The 20,638-nt window shown below is 40.3% G+C and overlaps 1 protein-coding gene across 1 annotated transcript in view; it reads left to right on the top strand.

The window, feature by feature from the left end:
- LOC122972423 (2-lysophosphatidate phosphatase PLPPR4) overlaps positions 1 to 20,638 on the top strand; it is a 53,089-nt gene that overhangs the window by 3,520 nt on the left and 28,931 nt on the right. The window contains exon 2 of the mRNA XM_044339521.1: positions 1,016 to 1,476. Coding sequence (XP_044195456.1) covers positions 1,405 to 1,476 — 72 coding nt within the window. The 5' untranslated portion in view covers positions 1,016 to 1,404. The remainder of the gene's footprint in view (positions 1 to 1,015; positions 1,477 to 20,638) is intronic.

A 20,638-nucleotide genomic window follows, 5' to 3' on the forward strand; every position in this document is an offset into this window, starting at 1 on the left:
TCAGTTTAGGTTGATAGTGACTTAGGATAATGAAAAAAAAGCTTCATGAACTTGAATTTCAGTTGATCAGTTTTGAATAGTTCTCATCAGAAGGTAATGGTTTAATAACCATGAGGATTCTATGATTAGTGATTAATGGAGATGGCGATAAGTTACAGGATATATGTGTGACTTGGAGATGGGAGCAGATGTGTGTGTTTGTGTGCAGGTGTCTCTGTGTTTGTATGAGTTCAGTTGTGTGCTCTGGTGTTCTAGTGATAGCTCTGAAAGGGATGCAACATATACATTTCTGTTGGTTCAGGAGAAACTGGATTTTACATGGAATTCTAGACCACCAAATACTTGAGCTCATTTAATTATTTGTGATTTGATGAACAAATATTAACGATATTTCTGAAAGAAAAAAGGTGTAATATTTATTAGATATTTATTGGACAGTAATGTATCTGGGACAAATGTGTGAAATGTTAGACGTAGTGTGTGATAGTGAATAGTGAGATTGGAATTCAATGTATAAGCTTACTTAAAAAAATAAAGCTGCTCTCTTTTCATGTAATTTAACAAATTACATGCAAAAAAAAAGCCAACGAGGATACTGTATGTCATCCGTCACTAATATCATTGGGTTATGTTAAACAGTGTCAATAGATGTAGTGGTCATAATTTAATTACACTTCATTACTGTTCGCAGCAGGCGCTGGTCCAGGTTACTACATTTGAAGAGGATGATAAATAGTTAAATAGTGGCGCTGCTGATGAGAGAGAACAGATTGGAACCTTTGTGCCAAACATGATCCTGTATTAATCACTGCTGTGCAGCAATCCCACAAATAACTGCTTCTATAATGGGATACAAATCAGGCAACCTGGTCTTGACCGAGGCCGGGAAACAGGAGCGTGTCAGAAGGACGTCATGGCACCTGCGTGTGCGCCAACAAGTGCCAGAGCGCGCTGACAGGACGTACTGCTAAAATTATTTTTCAAATGATGTGAAACTGACATTTTCTTCCCGCAGAGTCAGACTGCTCCGTCCATTGTCGGTGTCAGCATTCAAAACCATATGCTGTCAACTACCCTCCTCTCCAGTGCGCCTGCGCTCCCTCTCCTCCTCCTCCTCCTCCTCCTCCCCCCTCCCTCCCTCCGTCGGTGTGGCTCCGTTCTCTACCTGACAGCTCGTCGGAAGACATGCACAGAACCGAGCCCCGGGCTCCTCACCAGCAGAGATAAAGGGCCGTGCAGGTCTGGGGATCGGGAGTATCGCTGGAACGGAGCGGCTGTTGTCCTGAGCATCCTGCTACACACAGCGGCATGGAGAGCTCCTGATCCCGGCAGGACGCCTGGAAGAGCACAGCTATTCTTCCCTCGTCTCATCTCGGATCTGCTTGGATATTTCGAGGCCTGACCATGTCTGCGAGAGAAAAGGGGATCCTGACCAAAGACAGTGTCAGCCTGCTGCCCTGTTTCTATTTTGTAGAGGTGGGTTCATCATACTGCATGCTTCTCATTCAGAGACGCTCGCAATTCAGAGCAGTCAGATCAGGAATAACTATTACTGATAATCCATTCTACTTTAAGAAAAGCATTTTTTTGCTCAAGAGACATCATCATATGACTTGGCTGATACTATTTTAATATATAGGTCAAACACAACACACTGTATTCTGCAAAAGAAATGTGTGATGTGACAATGAGTTTAGATGATTTTACCCTCAAATAAAAGGCAACATCATGTCACATCACTCTATTATAACAAGATCAAGCGTCCAAAGCTGCTTTTGTATTTCTTACTCACAACCTGATGCCACAGTAGAATACTGGTATGATAACAGACCAACATACACATTCACATTTGAATAGTATCTCTTGAACATGAAGAAGATGCACATGGACACACTACACAACACATTCTTTCTAATTCTGTTTTTCTTTTAGATAACAGATAATGCAAAATAAAAGATAACAGAACTAACAGTACAAATGTGTGTACATCATGAATACAATAACATAAACATAAGAAAGCACAAATGAAATACAATACAAATACAACAAATAACACATTCTCTCTGTAAAAATGGTAGAAATGCTTATTTCATATTCCATTTCTTTCTTTATATACACATTAAAACAGACAAAAATTCAGAGACTGATCATAAATGATCCTTGCGATCAGAGATTCGAACACATGCATTTTGATCTGTTGCATCATATTAACAATTCAGTTGACTCAAGCTGGAAATGGCTGCAATATCAACAAATGATTCTGCACAGCCACACACACTGAGTACGTGCAGCATAAAGACATAAAACATGATGAGGAAATTTCCACAACCAGAGAAGCAGACCAACACCGGCAAGTAAATATGAGTGTGTGGTGACAGGGTGGTGCAGCCATGATGGATAAGGACGAGGGAATTCCTAAGTGGCAACAGTGTCTGTTAGTACGGGGGCCAGTCAACCAGACTCCTCTGGTGATGATTGACATTTTATTTTTTTAGTATTATCTTGTTAAAATGTGTTTGTAAGAGATTTGAATGGTGATTTGAAGTGTTTAGTAGAGATTGCATGCAGCTTGTGGTGACTGTCACTTGTTCCCCCGCTGAACACTTTATGCATGCTCTAATTCACCAGTAAGCCCGTGGCTCTACAATCAAACTGGCATCATATATTATGGATTTGCCTCTAATGTTGTGTGATGGATGCTGTTGGAATGACTGCATCATTCCCATGAACTCCTCTCTCTCTCTGCGGAGGCTTGGGAAAGGAGATTTCTTCACCTTTGTTTTGTTTTTGGAATCTTTCTATTTACATTTCAGTGCACACAATTAATATGCCTGAACAAAACATTTCAGCCTTGAGGTTTAAAACACTAAAGCTGCTGTTCACTGAAGGATTCTTGCCCTCTATTTTTACAAACAGCAGGAGGCATTTAAACTAGGTCAGTGCTAAAGTTAATTCTGCTCAGTGAACTACAGCATTTGTGCATATAATTATGCCCACTCAGGCTGATTTCTCTGAGTCTGTGTCAGTGGCTGGTTTGCAGAGAGCTGAGGCGGCGATGAACCCGTTCAGCTCAGTCCCATCCTTCTCTCCTGTAAATCATGACTGCCGTGTTCCCTGATAGATGTGGAGAGGAGATCACAGCCTGCCAATCATGATGCATCCCTCCTCCGTGGAGAGATTTACCTCTGCAATCAGGACTCATGGCTGTTCACCTGACATATAAATTCTTAATGCTGATAGCTCTAGAGGCTGAAAGAAGCAGCTCTCACCTCAGACCTAACCGTACTTCTGCTGTGTCATAATAGGTTTAGCCAATTTGCTCTACACTCATATCACCAGCTGCACACCAGATGTGATTTCTCAAATTGAGCAGTTTACCTACTTTCATTGAGAAGCAAGCATATGATATGGTGGGATGAGTCAGCTGTATCATTGCAGAGTTGGTCGTCTTTATTAAATCTGAGTTTTTTTAGCTTGAACAACAGACTTTGGCCGGCATTAAGTGTTTTTTTTTTGGTTTTTTGTATTAAGATGCATCAAAGTTGGATATATCAGACCTCCCTCGTTTGAATTACTTGGATGTTGATACTGTTTAAGTAGGAAACTGGTAATTGCGATACCTTCAATATGACATGAAGTTCACAGAACTGAGGGCTGTTTCTCTTGTTGGGGAAAGAGTTGACCAATAAGAGCTTTGTAGGCAGCAGTATATAATGACTTTATCCTCCTAGATGGCTATCTAGCTACATCCATAAAACATAGCAACAGAAAAGTGGGCACAGATCTGATGACGGGTGTGGATGAGATGAATGCAGCTGCACAGGTTGTTGTAAGTTGGCTTAAATACAGTAAATGGCAACACTTAAATCCTCATTGCTTCAATTGATGTGGAAAATGTTATGTTACAGCAGCTTCTCTGTGTTGACAAAAAAAAAGGAAGAAATAGAAAAATGAAAAATAATGAGTGATTATTAGGAATCAGCAGAAAAAGTTATTCAAATACGTAAAATATCAGGGTATGAGAGCCTAAATTCTCTTACTTCTCTCACTTAAGACTGTGTCATTTAAAACTCTCCTTTGCTTTTCCAAAAATCATAATCTGTGCTGGAACATTATTACATCACATCCAAATAATTGTGCCCAGCGAGCGACAGTAGCTAGACTAATAAAAAAAAAAAAAAGATTGCATTTGACTATATCTGACATATTTTAACCAAGGTTAATAAAAAATGAATAAATTTAAAAAAGAAAGTAATTATCTTTACAGTAAATATACTCTAAAGTAAGTGAGAAATGGTCCATCACAAAGTGGGGTTGCAATAGAACAAACAGACACACGTGGCTAACATTAGTACTTAGAACTCCATTGATTTTTATACATTAAAATCAGCTCACTAGTTGTGAAGAGCAGGTCATTCTCCTCTGCTTATTTTATAATGTAATTATGACTTGACGTAGTTGTCAGATTGCATGTTCAAACAAGTGCTGTTGCCTAGCAACTTAAAATGTTTAAACATAAAATAAATAAATTTTACCGGGTGGCGGTTCTAGTTATAAATGCCCATGTTTTGAATCTGGATTCATCTTCGCTATTTTTAACAATAGGTGCTACACAACATCATTTTTAGCAAAAGTCAAAGATTGGGGGACATGAATATTTTATTAAAACTTAGTAATGTATAATTGAAAAGTTCTAGTGTTAACCTGTTAGGAACTTGACCCATATGAGTAAAGAGTAAAGGTAGGATCCCGCAGCCTCTGCTGCATTGAGTTGGACTGTTCTTTTTTAAAATCTGTCTCTTGTAAGTTTCCTACCTGACTGGGGTTGTTGAGAAGCATCATTGGATAGAAATCCTGGCACAAGAGGTGACAAAACTTAAGGGTGCAATGCTAAGCTGTGAAATAGAAGCAAACTTGGTAGAAATACCTAAACCTCCGGTTCCTCCATGTAACCATGACAAGGAAGAATGTTACTGGCTCAAATACTCCTGTCACTGAAGTCATATGATGTCTTCATGACCTCAAACTTAGTTATTGTTACAAGAGGCTAGAAATCAAATGTACCCAGATGCAGACACAGTCATGGAGACTGGAATTAAGTAAAAGAGATTTATTGCATAGGATGGGGAAGTTGGGCTGCAGGTGAGTGAAGTTTGGGCTGGAAGCTGAGAGCCAATAGCTGAGGCTGGGACAGGGGCAGATAGGGGCCAAAGAAGCAGGCCCAGAGTGAGATCCAGGGAGACTGAGTAGCACAGGGCTGAAGGCAGAACAGCATGACTTGAACAGATGAGGGGCAGGAAACAGGGGTTGGAGGCAGAGCAGATGAGACCGCAGGGGAGAGGAAACAATGGACAGGAAACAAGCTGAATCAAAAAAACGCAATTTGCCAAGATTCAAAGTGGCTCAAAATGTAGCAGCACTAACTGGTGGCAGAGACTATGATCTGGCAAAGTGGAAGTGGCAGGACTGAATATTTGTAGATGTATTGATCATGGAGGTGAGGTGCAGCTGATGTGGCTCTGCTGTGACTCCAGCACACCTGCAGACAATCACACACACACGGAGAGAGGGAGAGAGCCACTCAGGGATTGGCAGCAGGTTAAGGAGGCAGTGGGTATATCCCAAGTCTCTTATTTGATCTTTCCTCGCTCTTCGCCTGAACCAGAAGTTGCTCTGGTCCACCATTTCGACGGGCATCCCAAGTGTCTTATTTCTGCTCCGAGGAGTGAGGAGGGATCTCTGAGGAGCGAGGAAACACGACAGCAGCCTTCACACTGGCCAACACGCCCCCTTATTGGATATCAGTTATTGATTGGACGCTGCAGCTGATCAGACTAATCTGATACATCACAACATCACTGCAGTTTCATACCAACGTGGAGACAGATAACAGATTAAGTTAGTTTAAGTGTACCCCTCCCAAGTTTTATTCTTTATTTGTTTTCTGATTCATCATCTAGTTAAAAATCTGTGTTCATTGTCAGTCTGATCAACAAAAAGAACCATAAACAACTTTCTTCATTTATTAGAAAGATTTTTCATTTCATGATCATGTTATTTCCCCCATGAACTGTTATTATGGATCAAGTTAAAGTCAGGCAGAATCTGTCTGTCAGCAAGAAACACATTTTAAACACATTTATATTTTATAAAACATTCGTCATATCCATTCAGTCACATGTGAGGCTGAAAATGCCTCAGCGTCAGGTTTGATGTAAGTTACATAATTTCAATTTCCCCTGAAACATTTAGCCTAATAAATAATTTTCAGTGTTCAAAAGACTGTCTGATCATATTCTGGGTTATTAAACCACAAATTCACAATCAGGATATCAATAAATAAAGACACAAATAATTAATAAATAATATAAACCAATTCTGCCAGTAGAAATAGTTCATGTGCCTCTGAGCAGGACACAGTACACAGTATAAATACAGAATGCAAAAGGTGTTTGTTGAACAGGTTAACAGAGAGAACTGATAACGTGCATTCACGTCCTTTTTTAGTATTATCACAGTGTACATGTGTGCAGACACAAACCATCAAAAGTCGCTACAGCTGTTAAAGCCAACTGACAGTTGATCAGCTGTGATCAGCTGCCGGCATCATCAGAAACAGACGTCGCTTCACATGATGCTTCAGAGGAAAGGACATCTCATGTCTCTAAAAACAAATTTCCTTCTTTCCTCTCTCCTCGTGTGGTTTCCGTAAGTGAGGGAAACATGGATGCAATTTAAGAGACTTTGGATGCTCTCATTGAGTAAGAGGTAGAGGGCGTCCCTGTTGTTCCAGGGATTGATGTAACAGTTATACATTAGTTTTTACTCACTTTTGGCTCAAAAAAGTGCAACATTGAAGGTTTATAAATATTGGACCTATATTCAGCAGGTAGCCATTGGCATTCACTCCAAATGAAAGGTAATGCTGCTCCATGTCTGCTTGATGTGTTAATAGGCATTTAACATATTCACCATATCAACTCCATAAAGGTGATAATACTATATGTCAGACTGTTAGATTGTATGTGGCATAAAGCAGCAGCTGCAGATATGATCTGTGTGTTCCCTGTAACAGGCGGGCTGCTCTACTTTTGTTTGGACTGAATGAAGTGCAGTGAGGCTCCACTGTGATGCCTCAGGCAGCTTTTCCTCCAAAGTGGAACAAATGGAAGCATGAGGAGGGCTGAACAAGTGTTATCTAAAACTGGGTAAAAACAAAAGATTAAATCAGATGTATAATTGTAGGGAGGGACATGGACATTAGCCTAGATAAAACACAGTGCATATGAAGGGTACAGTGCATCTGCAGACAAGGGATATGTCTTGAGTTGGTTACCATGTGAGATTAGGTGATCATGGTCCTGCTGTGACTTGTCAGACTGCAGGATGAACCTCAACCAATCATAGCTGGTCTTTCATGAACTGCATGAATTACAAATTATCGTGTCGTGCTCCAAGTCTACTGGATCAGGCAGTTATCGTGTAGTTTGATTTATGGCTTTATTGTAGATGATTGACAGGTTATTAAAACCATGGCCAGTGTTTGAGCTTCTTGTCACTTCAGATGACTTTGATAACCGGGCCTTGTTTGCTTGTATTTTGGCAGTGCGAATCAGTGTTGGAGGAAGTACTCAGATATTTTACATATATAAAAGTACCAATATCACAGTGAAAAAATACTCTATTACAAGTAAAAGTCCTGAATTCAAAAGCTTATTTAAGTAAAAGTACATAAATTGACAACAAAAAGCATCAAAAGTAAAAGTACTCATTATGCACAATGGCTCACATTAGAGTTTTATATTTATCATGCATGTATATATTATTTGAACAAAACTCATTTGATGTGCACATGTAAGCAGAATTTAATGTTGGCAAGGTAGAGCTAATTTTAACACCTTATACTGTTGGATATTCTTATCTATAACAATGCATAGATAATAAACTGATAATAATTTTTTTTTGTATAAAATCTTGATGTGAAAAGCAACTAGTAACTAGTAGAACCGGTACTGAATTGGTACTGGTTCCTGACTGGGCAGTACCAAAATATTGAGAAGCTCCTGGACAAACGGTGCTGCTATCGGTATTTATGTAACGTTCATTCATTCTAACATAGCTGGTGCAGCTGGCTGTAATGAACCTTAATGCTGGTTGCCACCTGCCATAAAAGGGAAAGAAGTATATGAAAGTGCTGCACTCCCAGCAGCGGGCCGAGGAGACAGCTGATCCCTTCAGGCACATGTGCTCCGTGTTCCAGCTCCGAAGTGGCCACCGGAGCTAATCACGACCACTCTAGTCAATGCTTTTGATCCCACCAGGCGCGCTGCAGCACGTTCCAGAAGCGATCCCAAAAGCAGCCCCCACTCCGCTGCACTAAAGATAAGTCAAGCTCATGGATGTATTATAAGAGCTGGATACTGGATTAAAAATGGCGCCAATTCAGTCCTATAGGAATTGCTCGCCTGGCCAAACGCCAAAAAAAGTTTCTAGCGTCCAGGTTTGCTTCCGCGTTGCTCAGCCTATAGACTGTGCATTGTGATGGATTTTTAAATCGCTTTTCTCGTCTCGATGAAAGTTTTACAAATATAAAACCTCCATGGATCAAAAGTTCATAATAGAAAGAGTCATAATTGACATTGTTTGCAGTTCGAGGTGTCTGACTGTCAGCAGTTTTACAGACGTCTCTTTTACAATGGTCTATGGGGAAAATGCTTTTTGGGCCGCAGGGGGATTTTTTCGCTGCAATACCGTGAGTGGCCACTGGGAAAAATTAGCTGCAATGCTGAGTGGCGGTGCCCTATCCAGCTCTAATTATACATCCATGGTCAAGTTACACAGAGCATATCGAGCTGGGGAGGAAGTCAGACACAGAAACATCCGGTCAATTTTCAAAATAAAACACCCCATCCCGATCATATATGAACAATAAACTCAATTAAAACAGAAAAATAAAGAAACTGTTTAATGTTCATAACCTACTTACTTACCTAACCAAAATAACAAAGTCTGAGCAAGTTAATAAAATTGGGCAGTTTAGTTGCCCTGCTACTGCAATAATTACAGTAGCCTAAAGGTGCTTTTTCAGCTTTGACTAGACTGCTGTAATTACTGTAATAGGAGTGCAACTGAATTTAAAAGGCGGATAGCTTCCCTGCAGTCAAGATGCTCTGCTTCTGAAATGCTCCCAGTGGGATAGGATGCTGTGCAGAGGACGGAGAAAAACCGCATCGGAGCTGGAACGTGGGGCACACCCACCCGGTGAGATCCCAGCGTGAGCCTGAGATGGAGGCAGGAGCAGGAGAGCTGCCCAGAGGAAAAGAGGCCTTGCCCGGGCTTAACAGGCTCCAAGATAATGTTATCTTCTGCCTTCTGCTTAGAAGTGGTGAATTTACAGCTCACAGCAACTTAAGACAATATAGCCTCTGGCTTTTACTTGATGTCTAGTGTCGGCAAAAATGTTGCCGACACATAGCGAAGTTAGCAGGCATTATTATTATGTTATTAACAGTTGTTAGGATACAGCACTGCTTTTAAGCACCTTGTTACATTCCACTACTGGTACCACTACTACTACCAGCAGAAAAACATGCACAGATAGATCTTCAGCTGTGACTTAAAGGTTGTATGTGTAAGAATTGTGAAGCAATTTACATATATTCATTGTTTTATTGCCAATAACACGACTTAAAAAATTAGATCTTCTCTGATTTTCTTGGTTGCCTATAACAGCCTGTGGACTGATTTCTATGTGAAGGGCTTGGGCTGTTTTTTTCACAAAAATCCAAAGGATGTGACATTTATGCACACTCCTGAGTGCCTTGCCTCTCTCCTGCTAACGCCAACAAACGACCAGCACCCATCACAACAAAAACTGTTCTATCTGACCAGAAACAACCTGCAAATATTAGCTCTGTTACCCACCAGGTTGGCTGGTAGCTAGCCACCTAACCATACCAGCTATCACCATTTCTGCCTCCGTCAACTTACACATCCTTTACAACAAAACCATTGCTCCCCGGCCACAGCCCGCTGAGCCTACTGGTATTTAGTAAACATTGTTGGTAAACAGGATAGGTAAACAAAGTTGGCGGTTTGTGGGTCTGGTCAGGTTCGGGTGGTTGATTAATGCATATTTTTGCAGGTTGGGCGATGCAGATTGGCTCTCATAATGGGTCAGGTGGGTGTGGGTATTAAAAAACCCTGACCCACGCATCACTAGCAGCCAGTGGCCACAGTGCAGCAGGAGCCTCTGTGTGTTTGCTCTGTGTGTGAGTGTGTGTAAAGCAACAGAATGCTGACTGCAGCTCACTTAATGGCCACCAGTGTCTCTAATGAGAAGGAGAGTTTGCCAACCTGACTCCCAGAGGGAGAGTGTTCAATAGGCTGGGACCCAGGACAGCAAACACACAGTTCCCTTATGTTTTCAGTCTTGAATGAGGTACTACTGGCAAGTCTTGGTCAGAGGACCTGAGGCACCTAGCAGAGGTATAAGGCATTACTAGTTCACTAATATATTCTGGAGCGACACCATTCAAACCTTATAGATGAGGAAGAGGATCTTGAATTGAATCCTAAATTTAATCAGAAGCCAGTGTAGTGACATCAGAACCAGGGTGATGTCAGAGCGAGTTTATACTTGACACAAGGGGTTAGTGGCAGTCTTGTTCTAGAATCAACAGCGTGGGTTTTGATTTACAGATCAGTGTCAGTTTTCACTCGTCAATATCATCCAGTGCAATCATATGTGATCTGTTCTTATTGGGCTTAAGTTACGTTCCCCACAGTAACTGTGTTTACATTCTCAGTCATGGGATAGAGAGCAACAGTTGGCTGCACACAAACTCACAGAACCAGAGTTACATCCTGGTAACTTCTATTTCACCTTGTCTCCTTACTAAATAGAAAACTATCTCAGAGCAGTCGCTGTCTGTTTTTTTTCTTTCTTTTTCAATGTTGTCTTTACTCTCAGCACTCCTCAGAGGCATCACAAACTTGTAGCAGAAAACACAAGCAGTCCAAGATGACCAATCACCATTCTTATTGTCTCCAAGCAGTATCCCCGTAGCCATGCTAGCACTGATGTGTAGTTATGTTTATGAGGTGATGCATATCAGCTTAAGCTTAATCTACTGCATCGCTACTGAGGCTATGCATACAGCTGCTGTACTGTAGCTACACCACAACCCCTTAATGCACAAACAGCTTAAGGCCTATTGCATACTGTTAAGAAATGTGAGCAGTAATGCAAAGGGCCATGCAAGGGGTGTTATCAGAGAAAGTATGTGCATTCATGCATCTACCAGAAGAGGTAGATTTATTGTGTCGCAGCAGTTGTTCTTAGTGTGAAGTACTATTTGCATAGAATATCAGCTAGCCTCTCAGCTAACGTTAGCCCCGGCTCTCCATGTGGATCCAACCAGAGCACCGAGCCTCGGTTTGTTATTCAAGTTAAAGTGGGAAGAAGCAGCGGGTCTGACGGGCAGCTTGAGTGAAGTGGAGCCTGTGGAGGAAACACATCAGGGAGAAACAGTCCGTCGAGGAGCTGCTAAATTCGGCTGCACAGATAGGAAACACCTCGGCTGACAGGATGTACCACTCTGTTTGGAAAAAAAAATCTTTTTGGTTTATAACAGCAGTTGGCAACCAGCGTATTAGGTACATTACCGTGACCTTCTGCTCCGGAGTGTGGACCAGAGATTAAATCCTACACATTAATCATGTCTGTCTAATAAACTCAATGAAAACTTTACTGCTCCACCAACTTGGCAGGTTCATTAAAGTTTTAATGCTGAGCTCCTGAACTCCAGTCTTCCTAAATTCTTCCTTCATATATTGTCTTTCTTGATCATACTTAGTACAATCTATGCTTGCATGCATAATAGTCTCCTCAGCCATCTGGAAAAAAATATGTGCATATATCAGTATTGGCGCATATATCGGTATCGGCATCGGCAATCGGCCACAGTGAGCTGGATGTATCGGCATATCGGATAATGGCAAAAAATCCAATATCATCCCTAAGTATGAGTATATTTTGTATATTTTTGGCATTATCAGTGTGACTGGTAGACAGAACTAAATGTAACTTTAGCAAATCCAGTAATAACACAGCATGATTCACAGGATGAAGTTGATTAGAATCATGTCAGGTTACAGAATATTGCAGGCCCTTTAATACAAACTAAAGACTGAAACCACTGTAAAATGTGGGAGGTAGAATATTTTTTTCTGTTAGCACTCAGTTCATTTGTGTACCGATTTGTGTATCTGGCTGTTAGTCAACATGTCAACAGTCGAGGTCCTTAGAAAATGAGCGATAGTTTTTGGTTGTAATCCTGTCCATCTGTGCTTGTTGTTGTAGTGATCCAAGCAGCATATGCCCATTAAGTAAGTTGGGTTTTGTCCCATGCTCATGAAGTGGGGCTAAAGGGTGTAAGCAAATCACTGTTACTGTATATACATGTGTTATTTGTTTGGTTATGATGCTTTTGAAAATGATTGACATCCAAGGTGTTGACCCTTGACCTCAGAAATCAGAATGATTCTCGACATAGGAGAAGTTACTTTGAGTAAAGGTTTGTTGTGTTATGTGTTGGTTATGATGCTGTTGTATGAATCCTCACAGGTTTAACTGAATAGTTTGATCGCCTTCAGAACTCTAATAATGTATTTTGTTCCATGATTTCTCCAGGCAAAAACCGAAGTACTACAGAAATATTCATTAAAAATCTTGATGTTTCTTTATTTTTAACCACCTCCGGTTATCCTGCAATACATCTATATTTGTAGATAACATGAGACTTTCAGAAGCAGATAAATAAAAAAAAAGTACAGCAGCAAATATCAGCATCATACCAGCCTTCAAAAACCCTTATCTGATGACCCCAGAGCAGGCAGACAAACACTGGGAAAAGAGGAAGGACATGGACAGAGATTCAGTCAGCATGAAAGAAAAGAAGTCAATAGTGAGATAGAATAGTAGAATATGTGACATAGATAAAGTCTTTGCATGTGACAGAGAAAGAGAGGGAATGAAGACGAGACAAAGAGAATGAGACACAGAGATGAAGCTGACAGTGAGTGCTAGCAGATGTAGGGCAATGGAGCATCTCTGCTCGGCTGCAGTGAGCTGAACTCTCCCAGAGGAGCTGAGGCTTTTCAGAGAAAGAGAGCGAAAGGAATATTAAGACATTCTGCTCTGTGATTTAACTCTGCAAATCCTTCATTCTGATGGCGCTGTTACTGTCGCTTTATCACTCCTCACAACAACCATGCTGTGTAATCATCTGGTCACCAGTGTCAGTAAAAGCAGCCGGCTAGTTTGTTAGACAGTCAGTCAAACACTCAGTTAGTAAACCAGCCATTCACTTAAACTATCCACCAACAGTAAGCACAGAAAGTCAGCCAGAAGCAGCTTATTTGCAAAAGATGAAGGCAGATATGCTGCAGTTGTGCCTGATGAAGAGTGCTGAGCTTGAAACCTGAATGCTGTACAACAGCCTCTTACTGTTAACTCACTCTGTGCATCAACAGAATGGTTTTATCCTGGAGGTTTCATCAGCCACTTGACTAGTTGAGTAGTCGACTACTAAAACCAATTGTCAGCACTGTGGTCAGTAGTCCACTACTCATGGACACTATGATTTTAGCCAGTATCACCACAACCTTTACTTTCCTGCAGCATTCATATATTGCAGTAAGCTAATGATAGACTTACTGCTGACACTAACACAATACTACCTGCATGTTTCATTATAAATGCACTTTAATATGAATGCAGCAGATGGCCTTTATTGTGAAACAACCACAGGAAGTGTTGTCCATTCTATCAAATTTGTCTTAAAAAGAGATTTAGATATTTTTCAGCACTTCTTGTGAGAGATGGTATAAAGGAGTTATGATATCTCTGAAAAAGCATGATGAGGAAGAGAAGGTGAGAAAACCAAAAGAACTGACAACAAAGAAGTTTTATTGAACTTTACAAAAACTCTCAGTCAAAGCTCTTGAGGTTAAAGGAGACTGGTTTTGATCTGTCAGCAAAAAGACGAAAAAGGTGGATGCTCACACATGAAGTGGTTAGATGAAGAGCAGAAGCAAAGCATTAGCTTATAATGAAGATGAGCCTCCTCCCTCATGTACCTGTCCTGACACCTGTGGATGTAATGTTACAGAGAGCAGCTGTCTGCAGCAGGGCTCTGATCAGCTGATCACAGCAGCTCAGAGCAGCTGTATTGTTGCATGTATTTAATGCCAGGATCAGACTACACAAATTCTTTTATTGTCGCCGACAAATTTCCAGCATCGGGCCTTGATTATGAATGTTGGGAAGGATAAACAGGCCTTCCAGTGTGACATAATCAAACAGCATTGTGGCATCTGGGACGCCCCAATGAAAAGTCTAGCATCTCTGATCAATAGGATGACAGTGTTCTCTAAACATCAGCACAGAAAGTCAAAGCTGTCCAGCGGCTGTCTGGCCGAGCTGAGCTGCATTTAGTGTGTCAGACAGCAGGGAGAGCAGCAGCTCATCTATGCCTCCTCCTCAGGCTGATTCAGGTAGGAACACCTGCCATCAGTCATCAGTGACTGTTTTCTTGATTAGGTTTTTGTTTCAGGTTTTTGTTTGATTAACAGTCCCTCCTCCCCAACAACCTATGAACTTGTGCAAGGTCATGAACTATGATTGGTCGGAGTCATACTTGTAGTGTTGCCAATCTCTGTCGTGAAAGACAAAAACATCCCAAGATGTCAGATAGGATAGCTGCTCCACAGAGTTGCTAGATTAAAATAGATTTATTCAGGAGGCACAGGGTGCTCAGGTTATAGCAAGCTTCAGGGTTAACACCTGTCACTATTCAACTGCTGGTAAACAAAACTCTGTAACTGCTTGGTTATCAAAGACCTGTGACACACTAGCTCACACTGCATTCATAGCCTGCCTGTCCTGGACACATAATCTCTCTCTCATTTAAAACATACTACAAAAAAGACAAAGATAACAGAGAAAAAAACACAAATGGTAACACAAGTCCTGCGTTGTTGTCACTGTAAAATGAAATTGGCAGTTGAACAATATTTGCAGTCGTAGTACTTCATAGGATGCATTCCAAAATGAAAAGCTGCATTTGGCAAGAATGTCATGTAAAAATGGATCCATGCTGTCAGTTCTGTTTGTCCAATTCTGCACCCACAACAACTGATTCATTCAAAAGCTAAGAGAGAATCCAAACTACCTGCTTGAACAGCAGTGAGTCTGGAGAACGCTGGATTTGCCAACATAGAGCTTTTTCTCTCATTCAGCTGAGATCAGGTTTTGTTTTGTTTTGTTTTCCCACAAGTACATTTGCAACTTACCAAGTTGCCTAGAGCAGTTTTAAATTATGCAAGATAAAAATGAAAAGATTATTTAAATGCCTTTTTTTTTAGCAACAGTTGAGGCAGCTTTCCTTCCTTTGCCTCTGTGTGTTGGCAATGTCTGAGTTAATTTCATTAGATATTTGGTTTATACTCAGAGACTTGAACCATCACCAATCGGACACCTCAACTTTCTGAGAGAGCTCCATGACTGTCTGTGCCGCTGGCCCAGCACCCACCAAAAATAACTGCCAGCCAAAGCTCACCAGAGCCTGCTTTCCATTTTTACACATCTATTATTCAAATGCCACTGTCTCTTCCCTGTTGTCTCGTCTTTGTAATCACAGAGGGCCTGCCGTGAGCACATGGGTTGGCAGAGGAGGGATTACTGTTGGGGAAACTTTCAGAGGAGTGTTGTTTGCAACAAGGCCAAATAGTTATCCAAATTCAAAGACCCAAGAAGTATGTGCACAAAGCAACAAATCCAATCCACAGTACAGAAGATGTGACACAATGAAATGACAAAACCAAAGCCAATAATAATGGCCAAACAACACATTAATGATTTTACTTTTTTTACAGTAAGAGAGCTAAAAACGTGCAGTATAAATGTACAGTATAAAGGGTTTGTTCTCTGGGGAGCAGGAATATAGTATTGGCTGATGTGGCACATGTGCTCACATTTTTTAAATTAAAGGTCCAGTTTTACATAAAGTCTCAAGTCTGTAACAGATCCAGAAAAACAAACCAGTTATATATAGAAGTCAACAAGTTGACCAAAATGGAACAAAAAATTCCACCAATGATTGTCAGCGAACGCTGGCCAGCATCCTGGTACCAGTCAGTGCAGATACCTGAAAGTCACCTGACAAGAGCTGACATCATCTATTCACTATTATTCATCTGTATGAGAATGTGATTCAGCATTTTCCAAATGAAATATTTAGACTATGTTCACTTGTCATCCAGTTGTGATACTGCTGTATGTAAGCATTCTACACACACTCAGCTTGTAGCTAGCTCTGTCCTGCCCAATGTAGGCACTGATCCAAGATTTTGATGGACACACACACACACACACACAAAATTGTGTTTCCATCACTTCAGAGGTAATTACATTGACTTACATTGATTTCCTGAAAACTTACCCTAACCCTAACCATACCTTAACCTTATACCAAGTCTTCACCCTAAAATGTAATGATTTACGTTACGACAGACTTGCTTTTTGTACAAATATTGTTACTTGAGCCTCCCTGAGTGACTGGGGGAAAATGCATGACCCTCCCTCCACCATAAATAACCATATTTTATTATATTCACACTAAAGGTAGGTAGCATTGGAGATAATAAAAAGCAAAGGTTGACCTTTACGTGTAATAGTGACCCATGACTCTTAAACAGCAAACTACCAGCCCAACTTACTGTGTCCTCTCCTATAGTACTGCAAAAGTTACCCATGACAATTCCATCTCTGAAACAAAAATAAGACACTAACTTAGTCCAACCAGTGTAACAAGCAAACAGCATGGGGGGAGTGAGAGTTATCACCAAAACACGCAGCTGATTTCTTAAATAAAATGCAAATCCTCCTTACAAATAATCACATCATCACACAAGCTGTGTGCACTTCAGCAGAATAAAGGTGCATGGCAGCCACCCTCCTACCACACAAAACCAACATTTAGTAAGCCATCACACGCACACACTCAAACAGGCATCACAGCCAGCACACAGCCAACATTTGCAACGTGCATATTAATGACAGTTTTCCCAAATTAACCATAACATACACAACAGTGGCAGCAGTGGCCAGAATAATATCAATTGGCATGGCGGCCATTATTAGATTTTAAAAACTTACCCTTCGATGATCGCATTAACGAAAGTTACTTGAAAACTAAAACCTGGAATCGAAAAAGCCTTGGTTTTCTGCACCAAATTAGTTCTGGTGTAGGTCTGCCTTTACCAATTAACTCCAACTTTTCATTAGAATTAAATCTTGAAAAGGCATGGATAATCCTCACTAGCCATGGTTACTCCTGGCTTGTTTGTTTTTTTCCTGCTAGTTTGTGATTGTGTCTGCTCTGTTTCAGCCATGGTAGCTTTCCTAGCTGACAAATAATTGCCAGTATGGACAGTAATGTTCACAATATTTCACGTAAACCTTAATGACATTCATCAGTTCTCTGTCTTATCAGTCTCCCTTGACTTGTTTGTGTTTGTATGGGCCATGTAGACGTGGTGACGTAAATGTTGCTCTTGCTGCTGAAATTTGGCAGCAGATCTGGTGTAACTGTCCAATGGTGTCCAATGGTAATGTGTGGAGTCACAACGCACAGTGGCCTGAACTTGTCATAAAGTAGCGACAACAAAACCTGTCCATTTATAGTGAAGATATGATTATGATTGGTCTATTTTACTGTCATTTGAATTACTCGGCCCTCTGTAAAATTATATCTGGAACATCAATCACAGAGCTGAAAGCAGCATTTTCCTCCCAGCAACTGTGGAGGTGCAGAATTCTGATAGGCTGACAAAAGGAGCTTCTTTCATTTAACCCTTCATATTCCAACACAAACTGAATAGGCAGGTTTGAATGGTTTGTTTCCTCAGAAACGTTAAGTCCCGTCAATGTGCAGCGATAAAACACGTATTTAAAATAAATACAAAATGCAATCATTTAAAGGTGTATGTCCCTCTCATAAGCCAAAATAAAAATCAAAGTCCCTCCCTCAGTGCTTAAAAAATGATTTGATGTGCCATAACTGTCACGATTTTCATATACTTTATAGACAAAACAATGAATCTATTAATAGTGAAAATAACCAGCAGATTAATTGATAATAAATAATCATTAGTTGCAGCAATAGTGCAGTAACATGACACATACTGTACATGCATGTGTACTAATAAGTACGAGAGCACTTTATATCACACAAGCAATATTACACAACACAAGATATATCCTAATAAAATAATAGGACAATATACTAGAACAGATACTGTGAGACGACATAAATCTGTTAACTGTCAGATATTCTTCTATACCAATTATACAGAGGTAATTATCCCTTTATTATCTCTGGTTGTATTAGCAGGATTGTTGGATTAATGTGATGAAGTATTTTGATCTGTCAGGATTTTAATTCAATGGCTTATGCCAAAATAAATTTATAAAAAACAAAAAGAATCCAAAACAGTATTTTATACATAAACAGTTTGTAATACCAGATAAATATCATTTCATATGGATATTCTGATATAATATTAAAGACATGTAGTCCATGCCAGATTTATTAGTAATCTGTGTTGTTTTTATCTATGGTTTTATTTGATGGATATTTACTGTGTTTCCTATGTTTTGTCGATTAGGATGAGAGCAGTGTGATGTTTTTATGGATAAATAACTTGAATGTTGAACTAAAGTCTGTTTGGATTTTGGTCAGGCCAGAAGAGGAGATCAGCAACACTCACTTAAGTTTGATGGGTATCTTATCATGAAGTAAGGTTTGCAGGAGTCTGGGGAATTCTTGACCTAAAGTGGACTTTTGCAAGCTGAAAGTCTCTACCAAAGTTCAAGGATTTATCTGAATCATCTTGAATCTTCCTCTAGGGACCATGAATATTCATACCAAATTCATCACAATCTGGACAGTAGCTGTTGAAATCTTGCTCTGGAGCAAAGTATTGCACAGACAGACTGACTGACCAGCTGGACATCAAGCTGTGTAGACGCTGCCACCATTTGGACATAAAAAAAAAGTCCGGCAATATGCAGAATCTTATGCTTGTTAATCTACCCCATTTTTCTGTGGATTTGAGTCATCTGCAAGAGATGATTAGTGATAATTTTGTATTGCTCACTATGATCTGCTTTGAGCAGCACACATAGAGGATGAATGACTTGACTTAAGCATTAAATGACTTATTTAACTCACCAACAAATTAAAGGATTTATTTGCACATGTAGAGACGTTGGAGCGAATCAAACGGGATTAGCTGCTGCTGGTCTGAGAAAAATCACGCTGCACTTTCAAAAATAACGGGATGTGACACAAAATATCCTCCAGAAATCTACTTTGAAGTATGAAGAATGCAGTATTCCTCCCAGAGCAGCTTCATCTGCAGAGCATGAGCAGTGTGAACGCTGACACCACTGACCTATATTTCCTCATTTCCACAAAGCTGAGATGCTGGATGAGAGGTGAGGGAGGCTGATACTGAGCCAAGAAAACAGACCTGAGAGAGGAGAAGAGAGGAGAAGAGAGGAGGAGGAGGAGGAGGAGGGGGAGAAATGAGGGAGGCAGTGTGGAGCTCAGTGGGGGGGCTGCATGAGCTACTTTCAACATGGAACACAAAAGCAGGATGAATCCTGCATGCGTGTTGCTTCATGCATTTATTCATTCAAGATCAAATATATAGCTGACTATATTTTATGAGCATCTTTAAAGGGACAATACAAGTCCTAAGATCTCTCTTTACCTCTTTGCTCTCCTTTGGCGGGATGTTTTTGTTTGGTAAAGCTCAGTGTGCTGTTTGGAGAGTTACAGATGTTTTTCTGAGTGTCATCAAAATCCAAACAGCTTCCACTAGCAGCTGATTGTGCAAAGACCAGCAGACATCAAGTGTAACAGTTTCCTCTTTTCTCTCTCTCAACAATAACGTTTCTCATGCAGTTTTGATGTGACATTTGGATGTTGTTTCAGCATTCTTGCCAGCTTTCATTGCCAGGTGCACATATGATGTTGTATAATCAGTGCTTGGGTAATAGTTAACAGTTTTGTTTTTATTTTCCACTGAGATTCGGTTCCAGCTTCACAAATGAGATAATTGGCTGCTTTCTCGGGTTTTACAATATACTAAACTGAATATTTTTGGGTTTTGGACTGTTGGTCAGACAAAACAAGATATTTAATGAAATCACCACGTGCCCCAAGACTGTTGTGATGAGCATTTTTCTCTGTTTTCCGATGTTGTAGAGACCAAGCTGTTTATTGATTATATAAAAATAATCCTTAGTTGCAGTACTAATATATTGCTATACTCAAAGTCCCCTTCCACTCCAAAAATGTGTTTTGCTTTAGTTTAAGGGGGGTATTTACAAGCTAATCGATGTCCAGTATGCAACTTATACAAGTGTGAATGGACTTTACAGTGAAGTAGGAGACGTCTTGTGTCCAGTAGATCAAGTATTTGAACAATATTTGCATATTAATGAGGGAGAAGGAGGCTATGTGATTTTAAGGATTTTAATGAGGTAATTGGAAGCAAATTGCAA

The sequence above is a fragment of the Thunnus albacares genome, chromosome 21, assembly GCF_914725855.1.
Source record: "Thunnus albacares chromosome 21, fThuAlb1.1, whole genome shotgun sequence".
Taxonomy (NCBI): Eukaryota; Metazoa; Chordata; class Actinopteri; order Scombriformes; family Scombridae; genus Thunnus; species Thunnus albacares.